The sequence below is a fragment of the Fusarium vanettenii genome, assembly GCF_000151355.1.
Source record: "Fusarium vanettenii 77-13-4 chromosome 10 genomic scaffold NECHAsca_14_chr10_3_0, whole genome shotgun sequence".
Taxonomy (NCBI): domain Eukaryota; kingdom Fungi; phylum Ascomycota; class Sordariomycetes; order Hypocreales; family Nectriaceae; genus Fusarium; species Fusarium vanettenii.
Genome location: NW_003315871.1, coordinates 24353 through 45956, shown reverse-complemented (window position 1 = coordinate 45956; position 21604 = coordinate 24353). Strand labels below are relative to the sequence as shown.

The 21604-nt window shown below is 53.8% G+C and overlaps 8 protein-coding genes across 8 annotated transcripts; 5 read left to right on the top strand and 3 right to left on the bottom strand.

The window, feature by feature from the left end:
* Positions 1-2020: 2020 nt before the first annotated feature.
* On the bottom strand, positions 2021-3212 carry NECHADRAFT_51031 (uncharacterized protein; the record flags this gene model as incomplete). Its single annotated transcript, XM_003047494.1, has 2 exons — positions 2021-2525; positions 2584-3212. The coding sequence occupies 2 exons, from the start codon at positions 3210-3212 to the stop codon at positions 2021-2023; spliced, it is 1134 nt and encodes a 377-aa protein (XP_003047540.1).
* Positions 3213-4136: 924 nt separating this feature from the next.
* On the top strand, positions 4137-4766 carry NECHADRAFT_106426 (uncharacterized protein; the record flags this gene model as incomplete). The annotated part of the gene is made up of 2 exons (XM_003047679.1): positions 4137-4305; positions 4363-4766. 2 exons carry the CDS (start codon positions 4137-4139, stop codon positions 4764-4766), a joined length of 573 nt encoding a protein of 190 aa, XP_003047725.1.
* A 131-nt stretch (positions 4767-4897) lies between these two features.
* NECHADRAFT_50752 (uncharacterized protein) lies at positions 4898-5706 on the bottom strand (the record flags this gene model as incomplete). The annotated part of the gene is made up of 2 exons (XM_003047493.1): positions 4898-5208; positions 5274-5706. Coding segments are annotated over 2 exons (744 nt in total), but the record flags the coding sequence as incomplete, so codon positions are not given.
* A 1403-nt stretch (positions 5707-7109) lies between these two features.
* On the top strand, positions 7110-8489 carry NECHADRAFT_72372 (uncharacterized protein; the record flags this gene model as incomplete). Its single annotated transcript, XM_003047678.1, has 4 exons — positions 7110-7254; positions 7423-7531; positions 7596-7942; positions 7996-8489. Exons 1-4 carry the CDS (start codon positions 7203-7205, stop codon positions 8487-8489), a joined length of 1002 nt encoding a protein of 333 aa, XP_003047724.1. The 5' UTR covers positions 7110-7202.
* A 1834-nt stretch (positions 8490-10323) lies between these two features.
* NECHADRAFT_50879 (uncharacterized protein) lies at positions 10324-13197 on the bottom strand (the record flags this gene model as incomplete). The annotated part of the gene is made up of 3 exons (XM_003047492.1): positions 10324-11431; positions 11475-11631; positions 11685-13197. 3 exons carry the CDS (start codon positions 13195-13197, stop codon positions 10324-10326), a joined length of 2778 nt encoding a protein of 925 aa, XP_003047538.1.
* Positions 13198-13722: 525 nt separating this feature from the next.
* Positions 13723-14287, top strand: NECHADRAFT_72370 (uncharacterized protein; the record flags this gene model as incomplete). The annotated part of the gene is made up of 3 exons (XM_003047677.1): positions 13723-13750; positions 13824-13963; positions 14033-14287. The coding sequence occupies 3 exons, from the start codon at positions 13723-13725 to the stop codon at positions 14177-14179; spliced, it is 315 nt and encodes a 104-aa protein (XP_003047723.1). The 3' UTR covers positions 14180-14287.
* A 649-nt stretch (positions 14288-14936) lies between these two features.
* NECHADRAFT_51108 (uncharacterized protein) lies at positions 14937-16508 on the top strand (the record flags this gene model as incomplete). The annotated part of the gene is made up of 3 exons (XM_003047676.1): positions 14937-15030; positions 15097-15577; positions 15629-16508. 3 exons carry the CDS (start codon positions 14937-14939, stop codon positions 16506-16508), a joined length of 1455 nt encoding a protein of 484 aa, XP_003047722.1.
* Positions 16509-16975: 467 nt separating this feature from the next.
* On the top strand, positions 16976-18468 carry NECHADRAFT_85810 (uncharacterized protein; the record flags this gene model as incomplete). Its single annotated transcript, XM_003047675.1, has 3 exons — positions 16976-17678; positions 17739-17813; positions 17876-18468. The coding sequence occupies 3 exons, from the start codon at positions 16976-16978 to the stop codon at positions 18466-18468; spliced, it is 1371 nt and encodes a 456-aa protein (XP_003047721.1).
* Between the last annotated feature and the right edge of the window lie 3136 nt (positions 18469-21604).

Sequence of the window (21604 nt, the reverse complement as noted above, 5' to 3'; positions counted from 1 at the left end):
TCTGCCTCCCATCCAATGCTTCTCCCAAACCCGTTGCAAACATGGACCGATTGACGGGTTCTCGGTTTTTCCCGCACTTCAGCTCCCGTTAGACCCCTACCTGCTTGGTCGCGGTCTCTGCCTTTCTACTGCCGACTTCCATTTAGAGGTAGTTCCCGCGTCCAAGAGCTCGGTAGCTGCCGACGTGAGCACGCACATGGAACAGGGCACACTGTCTGCTTACTGGAGCGGCGTCATGGTCAATGACGGCTCCCAAGAAAGCATGGCTTCAGATAGATAGATGGTGTGGACGTCTATTTATTATTCCCATAACAAATAAATACGGGCACCGGCCATAGCATTTTAGCAAGTCTCAGTTGGTTTAGTGTTCTGCCAAGTGTCCCGTCCACCGCTTGTTGTGTCTTGCGCGCCATTTTGTGGCATTGCCCGCGTGCATATTTGTTGTTTTTGATGTGAGTTGTGCATCCATCCATGCAAACCTGGTATGTGGTCGTGTAAGTGCGCGTTTGTGTGTGTTTTTTTGGCAGTCCGATGTACATGACCCTAACAAATCAGCGATTCGCCCTTTCAATCCTATTTATCTGAAGTGATTCAGTCCAGACATGGCCAGCGTCATCTACGTTCCCCAAGACTTTCGTCTCGTTGCTATTCTTCCTTCTCATCTCCTACCTCTGTACCAGCGTGAGAACCAGTCTCGGGCCAAGGATGCCTCCAATCCCTTTCCTGACAAGACTGGCCAGCAACGCCTTATCAAACAGTAGCGGGACGTTCCGCAGCTAGCTCAGATTCTCAACCCGCAGCCGCAGCCCTGCCCTGTCGTCAACGCGATGTGAAATCGTCAATATGTGAGCGCCAATGTGCGGACGTCGGTGCGTGCCTGAGCGTGCCCAAGGGCAGCCGTCCTGCGTATTTGGACTGCTGCGAGTCTGGTGTGATGATGCATTCGCCAGTGGATAAGATGTTGGTCTGCGCTGCGGGCAAGGACACGCGCGTAAGGGTAAACGTGATGCGCGGTACGTGGTGCGGCAGAAACAAAGCCTCACCCCTCCCACCCAAGCCAGGCCGTCAGACTCGATTGGTTATCCAGCTGCCAGTCATCCAGTCGCTTGTTTTGGTGTCCCTTCTCGCTGGCCTGTCAACTCAAACTCCCTGGCGTGGAGACTCAACCCAGCGTGTCAGCAGCCAATCGGGACGAGCCGGCCATCGCGCACAGTGTCTGTTGTAATCTGCCTCCCCAGCCACACCAGCCGTGCTCAGCCTGCACAGTGACACTGGAAATGGCACTGTCCCAAACACGAGGTCCTGGAGACGGGAATTGTGAGGGTCGCGTTAACGGGCGACGAAACGCCACTCAACGCGTCTCAGTCGCGCGCGTCTTCCCCCTCACTGCCCCCTTTTTGTCTCCCCCACCTGAATTCCAGTGCATGTTTTGGCCAGGTTTTGGGCCGCAGGACAAGGAACCTGGCCTGCGGCCGCTTACAAGTGGCCTCGAATCTACCTACCAGACTGTGGCCCGGGGAGAACACGGCTGCAATAACAGAGGAGCAGCAGGTCGCGATACGATGGCCTCACACACGTGTCCAATGAACTCGACCACCTGCAGGCCGTGTTGCCCTGCATTGTCGAGTCCGGACGTGAGTCTGCCTTTCGGCTCGTTCGCTCGCTCACTTATGCGTATCAGACACACAGGATTATCCAGTCATAATTCGTTCTTGTGCTCGTTCTTTGACGATGTCTCTAAACAAGAGCTACTTCTATCTATCTATAGTTGTAGGGTCATCCTCCCAACATACATCCATGCCTCGCTGTGGCTTTGTTCTCTCCAGCATGTGATCAAGCCGCCCCAGAAATAGACAAAAGAAATCGCAAGGGGTTGTGTGCAAGAAAAGCAAAAAGAAACGAAAAGGATGATATCAGGTATCTCCCCATAGACAAAGAAAACCAGATAATGATGGGGCACTATTGGCCACGGGTGATGTCCTGCACCGCCTAATACGAGTCCCTCAACTCATTCCGTCACCTAGGCCTGTGCTTCTGCTTGCGCCAGCAATCTCTCCCGCCATCCGTTGCAGACCTCTTCGAATCCGCCGATCACTTCTCCGCATACGCCTGCGCACTCTCTCTTCTCCAGTCGCTCCCCCCAGTTACCCCTCGTAAGCCAACGCTCGCCTTCTTCCCTGAGCTCTTCTTCTCTCCTCATCTCAGCAACGATCTCCTTTGCACTCCTCAACCTTCTTGTTGCTGTTGTTGTTGTCTGCCGGGACATGTGCAGTGTGTCGGAGAGATAATTCAAGGTTTGTACCAGGTCAGAGGTGATTGAATGGAGGCCTGTCAGCGAGTTGAATGCCGATGTCGAAGGTCGTGGCATCGTGTCGGAGAGCGATAAGAGCAGCGGGATCAAGTCGTCGATGGTCTCGGGATCCGGGGGTGCGACAAGAGGCGATAATAGAGGAAATGTGAGGTTGTGGATTTGACGGGTTTGATGGTTCAGGTGAGTGGTCAGCGCAGAATGAGCCGTTATCAATCTGCCGTCTCTGTTAGCTTGGCCAGATTCCTCATGATCAATCAGATGGTGTTTCAAACCTTGAAGCGCTGGCCTCCACACTGGACTGGGACCCGAGATCCCGCAACGCATTTGTGACTCGCTTGAATACGTCGTCTGTTGGGCCACCATAATTCTCTGTCCCCCGCCGGGCCAGCGACTCTACAGCGTCCATCTTGGCAACCAGTCCTGGCGGCATGCCAGGAGAGTCCAAATCAGACTCGGATCCGTACTCACTGCCATCGTAATTGCTCGACTGTCGTTGGTGTTTCCGGCGTGGAGAGAGAATCGTCAGGTTCGCAGCTTTTAATCTGTCGCCGTTCTGCTTTGTTGGACTACTAGCGCCCGCCTTCTCCTCTTCCTCCTCAATCGAATGCCCATGCTGGACCTCATCTCCCTCCAGGCCAAGCATCTCACTATCACCATCTCCATCGATGTAGTCACCTTCGTCTCCTGAGTCCGAAAAGGCGTCCGCCAGTTCGTCCGCCAGGTTACCCATGCCATTCCCGTTCAGCTCCAGAGCATCCTGCTGATTGAAGCTGTTCCGGAATGAAGTTGAGGGGTCCTGTGCTGACGATCTGGAGAGCCGCCGAGCTTGTGGGGAGCCCGAGAAGCTATCGAAAGCGGACGAGTTCCGAGAGTGCCTCGGCGTATGCGGTGAGGATGGCATTTTCGTATGTCGGAGCCAGGAAATGCGGATGTTGCTTCCCTGGACCTGGATGGTCTAACCTCGCAAGCTTGTGACTGTCCTGCTGAATACGATAGATGCGGTCTGGAAGGCGGATAGAGGCGGACGGTATTGCTGCAATGGCTGTTCGGGATCGACTCGATGAGGTTCGTTCGCAGCGTTCGTTCGTGTATCTATGCCGCGGGGTGGATGGTCTCCTTTCGAAATGGGGGTGTCGAGGGAGGGAGAGTCGGCGTTGCTCGAAATGATATTGGCTTGGGCGACCAGGGACCCTTTATTAGGTACTAACTATTGATGGCACCAAAATGGCGGCCAACAGTACACAAAGGACGGGGGAGCGAAAAGACCGGGCTTCCGGGAGATTAAAAAGTACCCGATCTCCCCAGCCTAGGAGTTAAGTCAGAAGAACTTGTATGTGTCGACACGTGGAAAGATCATAAGAAGGGTGATATGATATGCCCCTTCATGCCATTGACACAATGACTGAGGCGCTCAACGTTGTCGTGGCGGCGTGATGCTGGCAAGCGAAAACGGGTGGTGGGCCCCTTTTAGCGTCAACATACATGACGAAAAGGTACATTAACTGTGTGAACTAGAAGTGCAGGGACTTGAAACCCAGGTATCGGCTTTGGCTAGGTTGCCATGAGCCTGTTCCCTGAATGCCCCTGTTCATTGTGGCTTTAATGCGAGCTCTAGCCGCACCGCCACATGACACAAAATAGCTCCCTAGCACTTTCGCGGGGCAGCTTTTCTTTCCACTCCCATCTTACAGCAACACGAAGGCACGAGGCTCAGCTTTCCAACAGCCTATACATTGCCGAAGCGCATACTGTTCCTACCTACACCCACTAAGTTGCTTGGGAGCCTGCAGGGTTGGTCACAAACGGCAACTCCTCCCCTGTCAAAATGGCTACATTTCGCCGATTTCGACCCGACGACGTGAACAAGTTCTCAAAGTGCAACCTCGATCCGCTTACCGAAACATACGAGCTCAACTTCTATCTTCAATATCATGCAAAATGGCCGTCACTCTTCCAGGTTTGCGAGGACATTGATGGGAATATCGTCGGATACAGTGGGATTGCTCTTGGGCGTCTTAGATCGCTAGCTTGATGCTAATCTTGATTTCCAGTCATGGGAAAGGTTGAATCCTCGCCAGACGCCTACAAATTCTCCGAGCATTACCTACCGTGGCACGCCCACATAACGGCCCTCACTGTTGCCCCAGAGGCGCGAAGATCTGGCATTGCCAAGATTTTGACCGACCAGTTGGAAGTTGCGGCTGACGCAGAAAACGCCTGGTTCGTGGATCTATTCGTCCGGAGAAGCAATGAGCGCGCCATCAAGCTTTACAAAAGTCTGGGCTATAGTGTTTTCCGCGTGGTCAGGGACTATTATGGTGACCATGCGACTGACCCTACCCAGTCGAGCGAGGATGCCTTCGACATGCGCAAGCCGATGAAGCGAGACAAGGACCATCAACACATTCGGGATGACGGAGAGAACCATGTGGTTGATCCTGAGGATGTGTGGTAAGCGCAACCCGATACTCGATATTCCGTTGCCGATATTCCAATCAGGCTCGATACGTCATTCTCCTGCCCACGACGCCAGCTTTTCCCAGGACTATCGTGAAGGTGTCAGGACGTGGCTTCCATCAAGGCCGTTCAGAGCCAGGCTCCGTCTACTTCATACACACTCCCGCTCACAAATGTGCTCTCCGGGCCAAGGAGGAAGGCTATGACATTAGCGCATTCCTCCGGGGTTCCTTGGCGCTGGAAAGCGCTCGGCTCGTCGAACGCAGCGTCATCTGGTCGACTGTGGATGTCCCAGGCCTTCTTCATCAATGGTGTATAGATAGCACCTGGGGCGACAGCGTTGACGCGCACTTCCCTGTGACCATTCTCCTTTGCAGCGGCCCTTGTCAACCCAATTACGCCGTGCTTGCTGGCATCGTAGGCGCCATGCTTGGCGAATCCTGTTCACTCTAAGTCAGGAGGGGACAGGTGTTGTGTAGCAACTGGTATGGCGTACCCTTGGTACCGTGGATAGATGAGACATTGACAATTGATCCTCTGTCCACTATCCTGCGCAGCTGCGCTCGCAGGCAATACATTGTTCCAGTCAGGTTTATGTTGATGATCTTGTGCCACTCGTCGTCCTCAAGGTCGGATACAGGTCGAACGCCGTGATGCTTGCCAATGACACCAGCCACGTTGGCTGCGCCGTCAAGTCTTCCGTACTTTTTGATAGTGTCATCTAGCCAGTCTTCGACCTCGGCTCGCTGAGATATATCAACCCGAGTGGTTGAGAAAGGGGTCCCTTGCTTTTTAAAGTACGAAGCTGCGCTCTCTCGGGCATCGGGGTCGATGTCAGCGATGCTCACAGTAGCACCTCGTTGTGCGAGGATCTTAGCCGTTGCAAGACCAATTCCACTGGCTCCGCCAGTGATTGCATAGACCTTCCCTAAGAGTGACGTGGAGTACGGTACCGTTGAGAGTTGCGGTGTGCTTGTAAAATACGCTCGTTGGTAGTCAAAGTAGGAGGCGAGATGTGCGGGATGGCTTCGCTCTATTCGGTCTTATATGCGGCCGGGGATTCGTGGGTCGGGCCCTTGGTACCCGAGCTGCCACCCCCGCAGGAATAAATGAAGGTTGATTGGGGGATAGACGATGGATAATATGGACGCATTACCGGTCTCCGTCGCATACTGCACATGGTTGTTCTCATCGGCGATATTGAAGGAAACGGTTGGTCTGCCCCTAGCTCGTGGCTAGCTGGATGACGGTTCCTGGTCTAGGCAGGAGGTACCTAAACCCATATGCTGCAGTACTTGACGACAATATTTGGCTATTTGGTAGGTAGATCATATATATTTGTGAGGTGATTCGCAACTTGTTATCACTGTCCCGTTTCCCTTATGGTCTAGGTAGTTGATATTAGGCTAATAACTGTGTCTCTCTAGGGTAGGCATAACGAGTTCTATGGAAGCCGACACAAAGACGACCTGGTTGAATTCACGTTGTCCTCTCTCCTGGTGTGTACGCTGTGACGTCCGTGTGGTCACTCTTAACTTCTTTCGCTTTACCGAGATTGCGGGTTCGGATGTGAAGGCGAAGATTAGTAGGATGTTATGTTCTGGTTCAAAACGTCCAACACCATGAGCGATCTGTGAGTTAACAAGCTAACAACGGTGTGAAGGAACCAGAGACAAGCACACCCATACGCAGATTAGTATGCGAAACAAAGAGGGAATCCATCAGGAATGGGTCAATGATAGGCTTTAGACCAAAGCTGAGTGATGTAGAATTCGAGGCAGTCATCAACCAGTCTGCCAGTCAACCCATAGCATGGAAGCTCGTAGCCGGGTTACAAAGTGGCACAGCCACCTTGGCACTAGCCACAGTACTGACGATTGGCTGGCCCTAGCACCTGTGTTGACTGGAGACACCATGCGGGTCAGGCCTGAGCATCTCCTGCGTAGCTGGTACCTACAGTGCAGTGCAGCCCCCACCTATCCTCAGGTACCATTACAGAGTCGCCTCGCTGACGGCACCAACGAAATAATTCGCCAGTTGTCTGCCTGTTTCCCCAGGCGGCCGTCATCATCCAACGCTTCATCCTCTTCCCCCATGCCCCATTTCGAGCTTTCTCTTCGCCATCCATCATCACCTGGCCCTTAACTGTGTGCCTTTCAGGTTTTCTTTGTTCTCACAGCGCGCCCGCTCATTTAGAAAGCAATCGGCGAGCTTCTTTGTTACCGCGCGCTCACACACTTTAATATTAGGCTTGCTGCACCTTCCCGAGCCGTTCCTTTTCCCCTTCTCCCCAGCGCCGACTTTTTTTTTCTCCCTTCTTCTTTCAACCTCACTCCCACCACACAGCTTGCGATTGAGCTATCGTCAGCCACCGCACCTAACCCATATTCGGCTCGATCTTCTACCTGGTTCATCTTCAAGAACATCTGTCGAGATGGCTACCACCGCTATGGACTACGAGGCTGCTAATGGCGATCGATACGAAGGTTCGTTGCCGTCCCTGCGGCGCGTTGCGGCGACGCGTCCGCACCACACAACCGTCGCTTGCCCATCTTGCATCACCGCCACCCATCGCCCATCATTTCGATCCCTCCACACATCTCATCGATCAACTAGCTTCGCCATGACTCACAAATAACTGACCCAAAATTCAGATGAGGCACCTCGCTACGAGCGCGACAACCGAAGCGCTTCGCCCCGTCCCCGTGACGACAACGAGGGAAGCCGCCGTCGCTCTGCATCGCCCGGCGGCCATGGCGACAGGTTAGTTCCCGCGCTCCTCTCGGCCAACACATCGACGCCTGCTGACAGTACTTTTTTCTCACAGCAACATGAAGGATGTTTCCGCTCCCCGAGACGATGATGATGGTGCTGTAAACCCTGGCTCTAACCTCTTCGTTACCGGCATCCACCCCAAGCTCACCGAGGCCGAGGTCTCCAAGATGTTTGAGAAGTATGGCGATGTCGAGAAGTGCCAGATCATGCGCGACCCTCACACCAAGGAATCCCGTGGTTTCGGATTTGTCAAGATGGTCACCTCCGAGCAGGCCGAGGCTGCCAAGGAAGGCCTCCAGGGCGAGCAGATCGAGGGCCGAACATTGAGCATTGAGAAGGCCCGTCGAGCTCGTCCTCGCACCCCGACTCCCGGCAAGTACTTTGGCCCCCCTAAGCGAGGTTCGTAACATTGCCTATCTACCTTTCGTTGCATTCTGTTGACTTGACACCAGAGCCTCGTCCTCGATACGACGACCGCCGACGTGGTGGCTACGGTGGCGGCGGCGGCTACGGCCGCGACGACCAGTACCGCTACCGTGGTTACGAGCGCAACTACGAGCGACGATACGAAGAGCGTAGCGGCGGCGGCAACTACGGCGGTCGTGACTACGACCGTGGCTACCGTGAAGAGCGACGCTACGAAGACCGTGCCGGTGGTTATGGCGGCCGTGACTACGACCGCGGCTATGAGCGCCGCGAGCGCGATGAGGGCTATGGCCGGGACCGCTATGCCGGCCGCGAGGATCGGGATCGCTACGGCCCCCGTGGTGGTGCTCCTGCCGGCGGCTCCTCAGGTGGCTACGAACGTGAGCGATACGACCGCCAAGGCGACCGCGACGCCCCCCGAACTCGAGACCCAGCTGCCAGCGCTGGAGCTGCCGGCTACAGCGAGTCTGCCTCTCGTTCCGAGACGCGCGACGCCTATGGAGGTTCGGGCTACTACTGAGTGCTGCCTTGTATGTCTCCGCTAATCCTGCCAGGCGCCCCCGACCGCAACATCCAGTGATCGCATCACCGGCCTTTACTATTGCCTGACTGATCGATCAGTCGTCGGAGTCACGACTCCTCTCCTTACCTCTCCTAACCTCAGTGTTTTGCTCGTGCGCTTTCTTCTGTTTCACTGTTTTTCGTTTTTCTTTTCCTTCCATGGACGACAGCAGATCTAAAATCAAGCTCTGCTTACACAGGAGTTTCGTGTGATTGCGACAGTTAAGGGATTGGAATCAAAAAATGGGTACTCGGCCTGCGTCACTTGAGTTTCTTGTTGCTGGTCAGTCTTGCGGCGACGAGGTCACAGAAGGACCACATTTGGCAGCTTCCGGATCATTGCAAAATCAAACACTTCATCAGTCATCCATCGCGTCTATCGACGACTACTTGATAGCATTGGCAGCACAGCATCAACCAGATGTCGACGTCGGCCTCATCGGTGAATCCCGTGGATCTATAAACACAACATACATCGAATGCGGTTTCCGTTACTCGCAACCCCCTGTGCCGTCTTCAAAACACACAAAAATGGGCTCTGTGCGAGTCGTCGCGGCGGCGCAACCCTGAGCGGGTTCTGGCTCTGGATGATGCCCTGCTCGCCTTGACTGACATCCTCTTTTTGTCTCAGACATACCCGTAAATATGTCGCCCATCGCCAATCAATCACCTATCGCTGTAATCAACTTGACGCCATGCAACCTTAAAATACTTTTGAACAACGCCATAGCTGGAGTCATTCGTCGGTGAGGGTAAAATGCGATAGGAGCGAGTTCGTTATTGTTATGCCCGTGGGTTTCTCAACAACTCTACGTCACCGAGGCCCGCTGAAGCATTCCTGGGCTGGATCTTGACAAACACCGGACCTCCCTTGAAACATCCCATCGAGATGTAGCTGGAAACACGTCAATTGGTAAGGTCTGCAGGCTGGGGACTTTACTGACTTTAGTGGCAGGGAGAATCCCTTGACAGCGAAGCCGAAACAGTGCGACCCTTCTACGATTCACCGCACATGGTGGACTTGGACATGGCGATTACTTGGCTGGTTTGTTGGGCATTTCTTCACCCTTCATCGCTCAGAGGAAGTCGTGGTAGGCTTTGCTTCCTGAATTAGGCGGCGTCATGTACTTCCACCTGCCTGTTGTCTCGAGTGTTTGGTTGTAGTAGCTGTGTATCTGCACGGTGAATTGCTGCATCAAGTGATGCAATCAGACGCTAAGATCCTTTGCCTATAGTAGTTCCAAATCAAGATAATCTTAATCCAATGTCATTGAACCGCCTGAGTCTTGTGGGAAGTTAGACTTGACCTTTCATACTTGTACCTCTTGTTGATCGAGGAAGCAGACTCGACATGCTTTCGACTCACCCACAACGCCGACATATTGTTTATTTGAGCTACTACCATGGAGACGTGCATTGTTTTGCCCGCACGTCTTCAGGTATGGCTAGATTTCATCGACTTGCCCAACTGCCACCATGTTAAGTAGAGCTGACTGCAGCACAAGGCCTCACCTTGGGAGGACTGCACTACATATTAATGTCAAAAGCAAGTCAAACATGCAGCGACAAAGTGCACTCGGCGTTAAGCCACCGTTTAGTACATTTAATTACGTTCGTACTCATAGATCATTACATCTGCCCTGAAGGCAAATCCTTTTCTTTCATAGGTAGCGTCCCCTTGAAGCTTCGAGAGCTTGGTCTACCATCAGTTTCCACCGTCTTCAAGTCCCGCCCACTCTAATCGCCCCGTATCGTGATCATCGCCAGAAGAGCATATATGGCACTCTATCTGGTTATTGCTGGCTACTTCCAGATCGAGTTGGATTGGCTCCAAGAAGCCATCCAACACCAGAAACAAGGGTACCCGTCGCGGCCTCCCTCAACTGGTCCCTCTTTCTCACACGGTTATGATCGTGGCTTTCCGTATCCGATGTCTCATGCTCCGGGGCTGTCTTGTCTGAAGTAAAGGAACTCTGTAGGGAACCCTGCAAGCTGGACAACGACGTAAAGTTTCTCTGCGCAACCCGAGCTGTAGCCCTTGAGAGATCAAAGAGGGACATTGGTGCTTCTTCAGCCTGACGAGCGCTCGCACTGGCGGTGATGTTGCGGGGCGGATATGCCTTGTCTGGGTCTGGGGTTTGAAATGTTCCTGGGAGGCCGGATAGATCACCGGCAGCATTCCACGCGTCCTCCTTGGCAGCCTCTTCTTTGATGGCCGCGTCTAGCTGCTCTTCACAGCGGCGGAAGGTTTTCAGTACTTCTTGAAGCTGAGGGGGAGGTGCAATACGCAGAGCAGTGGCCAGGCATTCAATGCGCTGCTCAAGATGGCGGATCTCAGGGTTACCGCTCGCCGTTCCAAGATGGGTTGGTTTCTGTGACCTTTCGGTGCGAACGTATTTTCCAGCGTCTAGTGCTGCCTTCCATGACCATTCGTCACTGAAAATGGAAGAGCGGGATTCGCTTTCGCTACCATGTGTGACTCCAAGACGACTGACCACATACGAGTATGCCGTTTCGAAGTCGTCCTCGTGTAGAGCAGCTTCTATACACATGGCGACAATGCGCTTTTCGACCATTGATCGGATGAGATCCTGGTCATCGGGCGTTGGTGACTGCTTCCCCCGAATAGTATATGTAGGTAAGCCGGCATTGGCCATATTGTTGCCAAGCTCGACAAACTCTTGTAGCCTGGTATATGCTTTGGGGTTCTGCTCCAGAACCTTTCCAATGATGGAAACTGGATCAGAGTGCACCCTGAGCACAACTGGACTGAAGGGTTCACCTTGCTTGAGCACAAGCCGGTAATCACTGAGGGCATGTGTGGCCCTGAGCAGTGCTTCGATCCGTTGTCTCGCTGGATGAGTCTTGTCTATCGTCTTGGGAAACGCGCTGATACTGTTCCTGCTGTTAGCACCGTTCTGATCTACCGTGCCGCACGACTTACATCTCATTGCACTTCTTTAACCCCCCTCTCGTCCGATTGGGATTGGACGCATTGTCAAAAGCTCCAAGAGCAGAGTTCTGCACGGTGTTGAGTAGTACTGACGCCAATAGAGGGGGGTTTGGCGTTGCTTCGTAGAGGGAGTTTGCAAGTGAGTACCCTAGGAAGCGTTAGAAAACGAAGGTATCAATTGGATGCATTTATGCGACTTACGCCCACTCGATAGCAAGGCTTTTAGAAACTCCGTCTCGATAAACTCGACAGGGACATGTCCAAAGATGCCCCGTATAGAACCATTTGCTACAGGGCCAGGCTCATTTCCCCAACTGTGTAGCCAGAGGACTTCCTGTCGTGCTCTAATCCAAAACTCATCGTCATTCTTGGGCGCACGGGCAGAGAGTGTTCGTATCAATCGCCCAAGTTCGGACTTTTGGTCCTGAACGTCCTGGATAAATGCAAGATCTCCGGCCTTTCGGACCGTGCAGGGCACACCGGACCGTGTTAGAAGGAAGGCACTTTGGATCAGGACAGTAAGGAGGTCAATTGACTCTTCCTTGGGTGTTGTCAGCGGGTTTGACGGTTGCAATAGATCGTTCCGTAAGTGTGCCGAAGCCTTTGCTCCATCGAAGTCGCTGGCATTAAAAGGCTGAACAGGCGCAAGAGCTGCTACCGTCGACTGGAGGTTGCCTTCGGGCTCCTCGTCCAGGAGAGTTTTAATCTTGCTGCACATTTTGTATGCCCCCTCTAGGGCATCAATCTCAGAGTCGGGAACAAGGTATGCTGAAGCTAACACAGCTTTGGCGTATGTGCGGTCAAGGTACTGCTGCTGATTCTCCTGAAGCCAGGCACTGGTTTCTTCTCCCAGGTCGGTATCTGACGGGCCATCCCACGACTCGATCGCTCTCAGCGCTCTCTTCCACGAGCCGGAAGCCTGCGATATGAGCCACTCGAGAGTTTGCTCCCAGCCGGGGCAGGACAATTCTAATGCTGCACCAGACTCGCTGGATGTGTCCTCGTTAAAGAGATCCCGCTTCCACCTCGTATCGTTGTAAAGCCATGGTCCGATCAAGCCCCTCAAATCGCGACCAATAAGGCCATACTCATCATCCGCGGCGCCAGTCTCAGCAAGTAGGTACTCCACAGCGGTCCTATCTGGAAGATTCTCAAACTCGAGAAGCGAAAATCTTGCCTGCTTTTGGGGGTAGTATAGATGATTCCTCCTCAGCAGCGGCAGAACCGTCGATACCATCCAAGTGCGTATCGACGAGTCATGGTCGAGGAACGGTACGAGTAGATCTGGGACCAGAGAGACCATGCCCGCCTCTTCGTCCATCCTATAGCCCCTTGAGAACAGGAAGGAGACCAAGGGGTCGAAATCGGTATCATGGGGTACATCGGGGCCTTTTAGCAGCAGGAGATGAAGTTTCTTGATCTTTCTTGAAGCTTGCTCGTCCGAGAGGGTATCGACAGGAGAAGTGTCAAGTTGGTTCTCGGGTGTTGTTTGCGACAGAGGTTCGCCCGAGGTTATGGCATGCACAAAAGGCGCATAAATCGAGGGACTGACGGTTTCGGGAAGGTATGTGAGAAGAATTCGAAGTATGAGTTCCTGGCGCAGAATAGTGCCATGTTGGCTGGTGAGGGAGGATAGGCTTTCAAGGTCGGAGATGGTCGCGAAATGCACCGCCAGAAGGACCACCTTTGCAGGAGAGAGAGGGAGACCAGCCATAGCGAGAATCGAAATGTGCCGCTCGGTCAAGCCTGATAAGTCCCCAATGGTGTCGGATTCGTTAGATTGGCAAGGGGTTTCGGCGTGCTGGTAGAAGAAGAAGAACTCCTTCGCATTGAGTCCGACGTCGTCATATGGTTGGCGACAACTAACAAAGTGGCAGGTGTAATGATAAGATAGAGACATGGTGGGACAGGTAGCTCCAGCCACACGCTACTTAGGTTCAAGCTGTCCCTGGTTTTGTGTCTCAATGCGCCACGGATGGCTGAGGTATTTCCGGGGTGGCAGTACTAACAGTAATGACCGAGATTTCAAGGCCCATATCATGCAGCAAGAAGTATCTCCAGTTATCTCCCCAGCCCACCCACTCATCCAATCGCCGCGCAGCGATTTGCTACACTCGTCGGGTGAACTCATGTGCCGGAACACTTGACGACTGACACTTCAACGTCGGACAGACGCGAATTAACGACAACACATCGCCCGACCCGTAACAAGCCTCGATACATACTCAATTGGCTCAAGATGGCGTCGGGATATGGTCTGAACGGCGGTGAGTTCGACATGGCGACACCGGTATCCAATTTCGAGCGGGCTTGAGCTGACAATTGCACCTCGGTCTTTAGGCGTCGGCCGCTGCTTTCCCTTCTGGCAGGAGGTTATGGGCTGCTACGTCGTCAACACCTCGGCCACTGACGACTCGGGCAAGAAGAAGTGCGGTTTTGCTCTCGAGGATTACTACGAGTGCCTTCACCACAAGAAGGAGGTGAGTTCGGGACCGAGAGAAGCCGGTGCATTCGGCATCGTGGGACAGGATATTGACGATGGTGCACAGCACGCCCGAGCCCTGGCAATCCAGGCTGCCTACGCCAGAACCGAGTCTTCGACTGCCCGAGACGACGCGCCGAGCGTTAAGCAAATACGGAACCTGGGACTCATCGATAAGGAAGAAGACACGAAGAAGGTGTTGGGGCAGAGTTAGGGGTGGAATGAGGCAGATCTGATAAACGCATGATGGAGCCACTGATGTTTTCAGTGTGCGACCCGCATCACCTGTATATGATGATGGAATAAATCTTGGTTCAATTCACCTGGTCCAGCCCGATTTGTCTTTAACCGACGACCGACGACTTGAAATCATCACGAGTGCCGAGAGCAATGCTTGCTGGAAAATGAGGCATCACGCTGTTTCGCTAAATACCCAATGGTGCTTTTCAGCCCAAACGTTGTTGTCCGGTCGAAACCTCAATGGGTACCTTTCTTGGACGGCAAGGATCTTCGAGATGGGGCCATCTAAGGTTCTCGGGTCATCGTTATCCTATGATTCAGGAAGTGGTATGCTGATACACATGAAAGCCGTCGTAGGCGGGCAAATGCCGTCTACAAAGCCGTATAAATGATTAACTGGCCCGCAGTAGTATGGGAATTGATTCGAGGCGTTACTCGGGAGAGTGTAACATAAATTCCATACCTATCCTATTCGAGTCCTGTTGGCGGGCAATGCGTGGGCAGAAAGTGGTGTATGTACGGCTGGTGGCAGCTGGTCGTCAGTTCCTCCTCCAAAACTGGTCGACTTTCTACCTCGAAGCCCTACCACGTTTTCTAGCCATCACATCCTCCTTTTCTCAATCAACTTCGCATGCTGGCGAGTTCCTCAAGTCATCCTTGGTCAATTTGTATAGCCTCGATTTTCCCTTGCTCCCCCTTACAGGTTGGTTCGATTAGCCAGGCCTGTCGCAATGCCCTGCTTTCGAGGTGTCGACATCTCCATCGTCGCCCAACCCGGTTCCAAAAAGCTCCCGGAGTTTCCTCACTCGGACGCTTCTTCAGTTCGTATCTTGCCGCCGGTTGATCGCTCTCCCAATCCGACCAGCGCTGGCTCGGCCTCCCCTGGCGCAGGCTCGCCGCATATCCAGAAAGCCAGCCCTCGGGTCTCTGTTTATGTCCCATCCGTCCCAGGCAGGTCGCTCCTTGAGCTCTTCCTTGGCAGGGACCCTCTAACACCAGTTTTAGGCGCTCAATTCGGAATTCATTACTCGCTCAGCAAGATACCCGAACCGCCATGCTACCTGTATTTCAAGATTTTCATGAACGGCCGAAACGCCACCAACTGTGGAGTAAATCCTGCTGCCCAGGCCTCGGGCTCCATCACACGCTCTCTGTGTGAACCCAGTGACCGATGGCACTACAAAGAGAACGGGGTCCTGCATAAAAGAGAGGGTATCGAGGCACGCTGCTTCTACTTCCTTCCGACTTCGAGCAGGACCTCCGTGGCAGATGACGGCGGTCTCATTGAAATTCAGGTCTTTCGAGCCAAGGGCCGCAAAAGAAGGTCGCCTATACTGGGAAAACACCGCGATCAGGATACCTATGGCATAGCGTTTGTCTTCATATGGCTGGTCTCCGAGTTTGCGGACTAACGTCATGACAGAACACCATCAGGGGGGCTTGTAGAGTCCCCTGAAACTACCTGCTACTACGACTGGATTCTAATCGACCCCAAGGAGTTTCCATTTGTCTCATTTCACTTTCACTACCGCTCCTGGTCCAATCTCTGCCAGCTGAATCTGGCACCAGCATTCACGGAACTGGGCGAGTTCCCTCTCTTGATCCAGGAGAACCCGCGCGGAGTCACATCAGGTCTTTCGACCGGTGACCATGAAACAAAAGGCCAGGAGTCGATCAGATTCGAAGATACGTGTGACAAACATGCGGGCACTGATAGCGATGACGATCTTCTCGATGTCCTGTCAAGGCTAGCGCTACCACCCAAACCACCAGGTCGACCCCTCTCAGGCGAAGAGATTCCCAAGATGGCACCACCAGGGGGTTCTGTTCGCCCTCTTCCAGAAATCCCGACCAAAAAGCCAACACTGAAGAAATCTTTTGAATCATGTACACCTTCTATTACGCCATCTCTTCTGCCATATATTGAGGAAGAGCCTAGCGAGGTCGAAGAGGAGGTCGAGATTGGCTTAGCAAAGTCGATACCCGTACGATCCGAGTCTCTTCGCGGCAACAAACCCCGACCACTCAAGCTCGCTGGTCTTGGAAGCCGTCCAGAGCCGCTGTCGTTACCTAAAGAAAGAATGCAGCCAACCCTTCGCAAGCCGTCGGGATTTCCAATCAAGACCCCCGGCTTAGATCACGACCACACCCAACGAGAGTCCACGAACGGCAGAAGCAATCAGGGGTGTCAAGCTCAAAGTGAACTAGGATCCGAGATTGTATCCATCGTCACAGAGACAGAGCAATCTTTCAAAACCGAGTGGACTTTGAGTGAGGGCGAATGGATGAAAAGGGGTCGTTGATGACATGGCAGAGATATGTAGGGGGTGTTGCGCTTCGTTCCGTGAGCCAAACGAACTCTTAAGAGGCGAACAGCGGGCAGTTCATGGGCTTCCTTGGTAAGGGTTACGGCCACGATGCACATTTGTATGAGCAAAGGATGTATAATGATCTTGAGGTTTAGATGCAGTGCTTTAATCTCAATCAAGCGCTCAAATAAAAACAACCCCCTAATGATAATAAACTGACACGATTCACCTCACCTAACTTTCAGAGCAGTTGTCACTTCCCCGATGTTTATCTGATTTGCTGATTGCCAGTGGCAGCCCAGCAGCTGGCAACAGCTGGCAGCAACTGACAGCTCCTGCTTCCTTCTTCCTGCTTCGTACCTTCTTGGGGTGACGCCCTCCCTTCCCTTGGTTTGCACAGACCTTCAATCACCTGTCGGGGCCTAGCAAGTAGTGAATGCCGACATCACGACACCATCGAAATGGCCGACTCTGGCTTGCTGCGGTTCCTTGGGGCCAACAAATCTCGTGCCCATGGGCTATCCTCACCTCGGTCCGAACCTGCTCTCAAAGATCTTGCCAATATGAGTCAAAGAGACACCGACGTGCAAGCCCCTCCCGAGAGGCCAAGCATGACACGCATGGCGAGCTGGCAGGGTTTGGCCAGCACCGAGCAAGCAACACCGAGTGCTTCGGTCCCTGAGCCCCCAGTCATCGAGGCAGACGATGTGGACAAGCTGTTCATCAACGCAAGCCAGCAGGTCTGGCACAATCCGTCGATGGATCAGATAGCAGGGGCTTTACGTGCTGCATTGATGACGAATCCTTCAAACCAGTCACTCTCTGCTGAGTACCGCCCTCACATCTTGTACCTACTAGAGGGGTACAGTAACATCCACCACAAGATTGCCAAACTCGAGAGAGACTTGGAGAATACGAAGGATGTACTTGAGCAACAAGCTCAGCGACACGACACCATTGAGGAGCATTGGATGGTTCAAGAGGCGAGATACAAGGCTGAAGTCAAGCGTCTTGAGCTGGTCATTCACGAAGTGTCAGGCAAAGGCCTGCAAGCTGTAGCACTGGCCAGAGCCGGCAGCCTGATTAGAAACAAGCCAAGAGCTCTATCTCAGGAGGGGGTAGCGCCAGGAGGAGATGCAGCCGATGACTATTCTCCAGGTAGCAGTAAGTGTTCACGAAGTATTCCCATGAAAAATTTCATGTGCAAACCACTTACAATATCAGCCCATGGGGGCTTGCAGCACAAAAGTTCAGACGAAGTATCACACGGCGAATTACGAAGCCGGCCTGGCACGATCCGTAAGTATCTATTATCGGCACTCAGTTGGTTGTACAAGTCAATGCTGATGTGTCACAAACAGTAACACGAAAGCAAACCATAGACATCAGCAACGAGGTCAGGCTGAGCAGGCGTTTCCGACGACTGGATAAAATTGCCCTGAAGAAGCGTGCTGAAGGAACTTGCCGAGTAGACGAAGAGAGTGCCAATCACGGAGAGACCTACGATGAGCAAGGCCGAGCCGAACAGCCTTTCCGGAGAGAGACCGGCTCCCCATCGGGTACAAGCTCGTCTGGTGTTGGTGATGAACCGCCACAGGAAGGCAAAGCCAAGAAGAAGCGGGATTCCGCCGAAAGAAGAGCATCACATGGTGCCGGTATTGACAAGGCCGCAACGCAGACGTCGCAGAACGACAAGGCTGCAGTACATGAGCCTAGGAACGATGACCAGCGGGCGCGTGGTCATCGTCGCCAGTTCTCGTTTGTACCTGGAGACGATGGGGCGGCAGTGAGGCTGGCAGGCACAATGGCGTCACGAAATACCGCAGTGGCTCAGGAAACCCCCGAACAGACAGCAGCGTTGGGTGATCAACCGAGGCCACCCCTCTCGACAAAACCGGAGGTCGAGATCGGCCGAGTGGATAAGGGCAGGAGGAGTCCTACGGCCGGTTACTGATGATACCACCGGAGCCACGGAGTTTGGAGGACCCAGCGAGCAGGTCTCGTGCCGTTCTCAAACCGGACCTGGAGCAAAACGACTCCGTAGAGCGGAATAGTTGACCATCAGTCGAGAAATCCGGACAACGAGGCTGGGACGAGCATTCTTGGCGCCCAGTGAGTGATGGATATGCGGCCTTGCCGAGCGAGAACAGAGTTTCTCACGGTGGTCAACGGTGAAAGTTTGTTCGAGGGGTGAGGCCGAGGAGGACCCATCTCACAGGAGGGGTGCCCGAGAGGTGTTGCGGCGATGGACGATGGCAGCGTGAATCCTGATGTTCCTGACAGCTGACGGCACGGGTATCCGCAATGGGGAGTCCGGGGCAGGCAGGTTTGGCAAGACCGAGGGGCGTCGGGTTGACGAGCTCGACGGAAGAAGCAAGGCGTGTGATGGCGGACGTGACACAGGCACAGCGGGCGAGACGGGATCTAGCCGTGCAAGACAAAGACAGGTTGTTCGTTGAGCAAAACGCGGAGGAGATAGGCTAGACAAGCCCGGACCTGCCTGTCATGAAGCACAAGACGCCGGTGCCGAACCTTAGATGAGGCTCATTGTACTGACAACCGTCAGAATTAAGGTTAAACTTGGAGCGGCTCTAGGGTGGCGCACAGTAGACTCGAGGACAGGAATGCTGTTGGCGTTGGTTTTCCATGTGCTGAATCGAGCGTTGGTGAATCGGCAGCGGGAAGGGAGGAATGTGACAGCCACTATTCAAGGAACCCACCGGTAGGACGGGAAGATTGAGCGAGCTTGTCCCCTTGGCTGAAGGATGGCGGGAAAAGCTAGGCTAGGGCAGCTCGTCTGCTGGCAGAGCTTGGCAGGCTGATAGGGTCTGGAGTCGTGGGCGAGACGGATCGTGGAGAGGTAAGTGGAATCCATGATTCGTGTACATTCTGTTTTCCCTCACCTGTGCCTACCCCTCATCTGATCAGTCAAAGAAAGTAACATTCCCTTGCTTTCGGGGTTTCTCCTGTTGAACTTTTGGAGGAACCTTGTCGGCGTTTTGAGCCCGAATTTGCCGAGCCCGCATGTTGATGGAGGCAGCAGTTTGAATGCTCAACACCGGAGACGGTTGGCGGTTGATGCGTTGCTCAATGAGCCAATATGCAAGCGTGTGAGAACACGGATGGGGATGGCTTCACTAGCAGCGATCGAGCCCCAACGTCTGTCGAGTGGAGGTTCAGCTCGGAGGGGGGTGTGAGCTAGTTTTGCCCAATCAAGGTGTCGGGTGCCTTGACAGCCCCAGGCCAGGCACCTCGAACGGGGTGATGACTAACTAGCGCCTGGAGCTGGCAGCGGATCGCGCGGCGCCCCTCCCCTTCCCTTCCCCGACCCCCCGAACGACGATAAGCGAGAGCGCTGAACCCAGATCCCCGGGTCTTGCACCTCCTATCCGACGGGAGCCATCCATATTCGTCGTGAGAGGCTCGCTCCCGTCCCTCTGTGTTTTGCTTCCCCCCATCGCACCCCTTCCTGCCTTTGGTTAGGGCAATCGAAATGGAGGAGCCATCGCTTCAACCGTCGAGGCAACCTGTGTAGGTTCACCATGATCTGACTTTTTCCGTCCTTTCTTTATGTCGGCAACCATTAATTGAGGCGCCTGGCTCGGCAAGGTTGTCGGGTTTGGCTGTTGGGGCTGGATGCGATCCACGTTGCTGGGGATCAGACAGTCCCGGCAGCAGGTGCAGACGGTTTTGTGGGAACGACGGCGGACGGACGCGACAACGGGAATGGGCATGAGAATGAGAATGGGGGACCAAAGAGAGGCGGAATGCGTGCGCCGCGCGTGTTGCCTCTTGTCGCGGGTCTAGACAGACGCCTCAGGACCCGGAAGCATACAAAGATTTGTCATTGATTGATTTTGAGGTGAGGCATGGAGATGGGTGTTGGTTGCACGCAATGGGTGGCACAAGGTTTTGCGCAGTGAGGGTGAGCAACACAATGCACCCAGCCGTGCGCGTTCTCGAGGCAGGTGGTTCCCTGCTGAAATGAGCAAGACAGGGAAGAGTTGCCGTGTCTCGATGTTTGTCCCCATCTCAGGATGGATGGATGGATGGATTGGATGTGCATTGCATGGCATCACATTCGCCAACTGAGTTTTTGTTTCCTTCCTTTTGCTTCGCCGGTGGTTTCGCCTCGTCGATCCATGACCGTTTCATCAACACCACCACCCGCGAAAACGCAGCACAAAGTAAAAAAAAATTAAGGTATGGCGATGGCATCGTCAGGAGTGAGGATCCAGCACGCAAGCAGCCGTCAAGGTACCACCGGTCCCAACCAACCTAATCCCCTCTCCTGGCACGCACGATCAGAGGGAAATGATGAGCGGCAACCAGATCGCAGCGGCTTGCGACGTCGTCGTGACGCAAAAGGACAGCCATGGCTTGGTACCGACTGTGCACCAGGGACGGATGTGACATCGGGATATAATACGGGTACGTACTATGCCACATGCATTCTTGGGGTCGCACGATTGAGATGAGATGAGGTGCAACAGAAAGACTCCCTGGATACCCAAGATTCGGTCTGAGACCCTCGCAACGGGCCTTGCCAGAGCGACCCTCCCAGCTAGCCTGCCCGTGAGGAAAATTGGACAAAAACGGGGTAGCACGATGCAGTCTCGGAGGGGTTCAAGATTGAAGCAGGGGCCGTCGTCCAACTAGAGCACGATGCTGGAGGGGAGTGATTTTAGCCAACGGTGAGAGGTGCGTGAGCGTGAGCGGGAGCGGCAGTGGACCTCCTAGACCTCGTAGCCGGATCCATGATCCATGCTCTTGATCCAAGACATTGGCATGGATGGACATCCCATCCGCCCAGAGACAAAATAACCCGTGTGTGGCTGGCCCCGATGGAGCAAATAGCGGCATGTTCTAAGCCGCAAGCAGTCGAGCAGTTGTAGGCAGTTTTTCAAATAGTTTCAACCGTTCGCCTTCAGCCCAGGGCCTCGAGGGGACGGCGACGTTGGTTTAATGACTGATCAAGGGTCTCTGAGTCGCGCACAGCTTCAAGGTTTCCAGTAGCGAGGGACTAGCCCGTCGGCCAGCCAGTCAATGAGCCCGGCAGGAAGGCGAGCCTTCTCTCAAAACGTCCAATA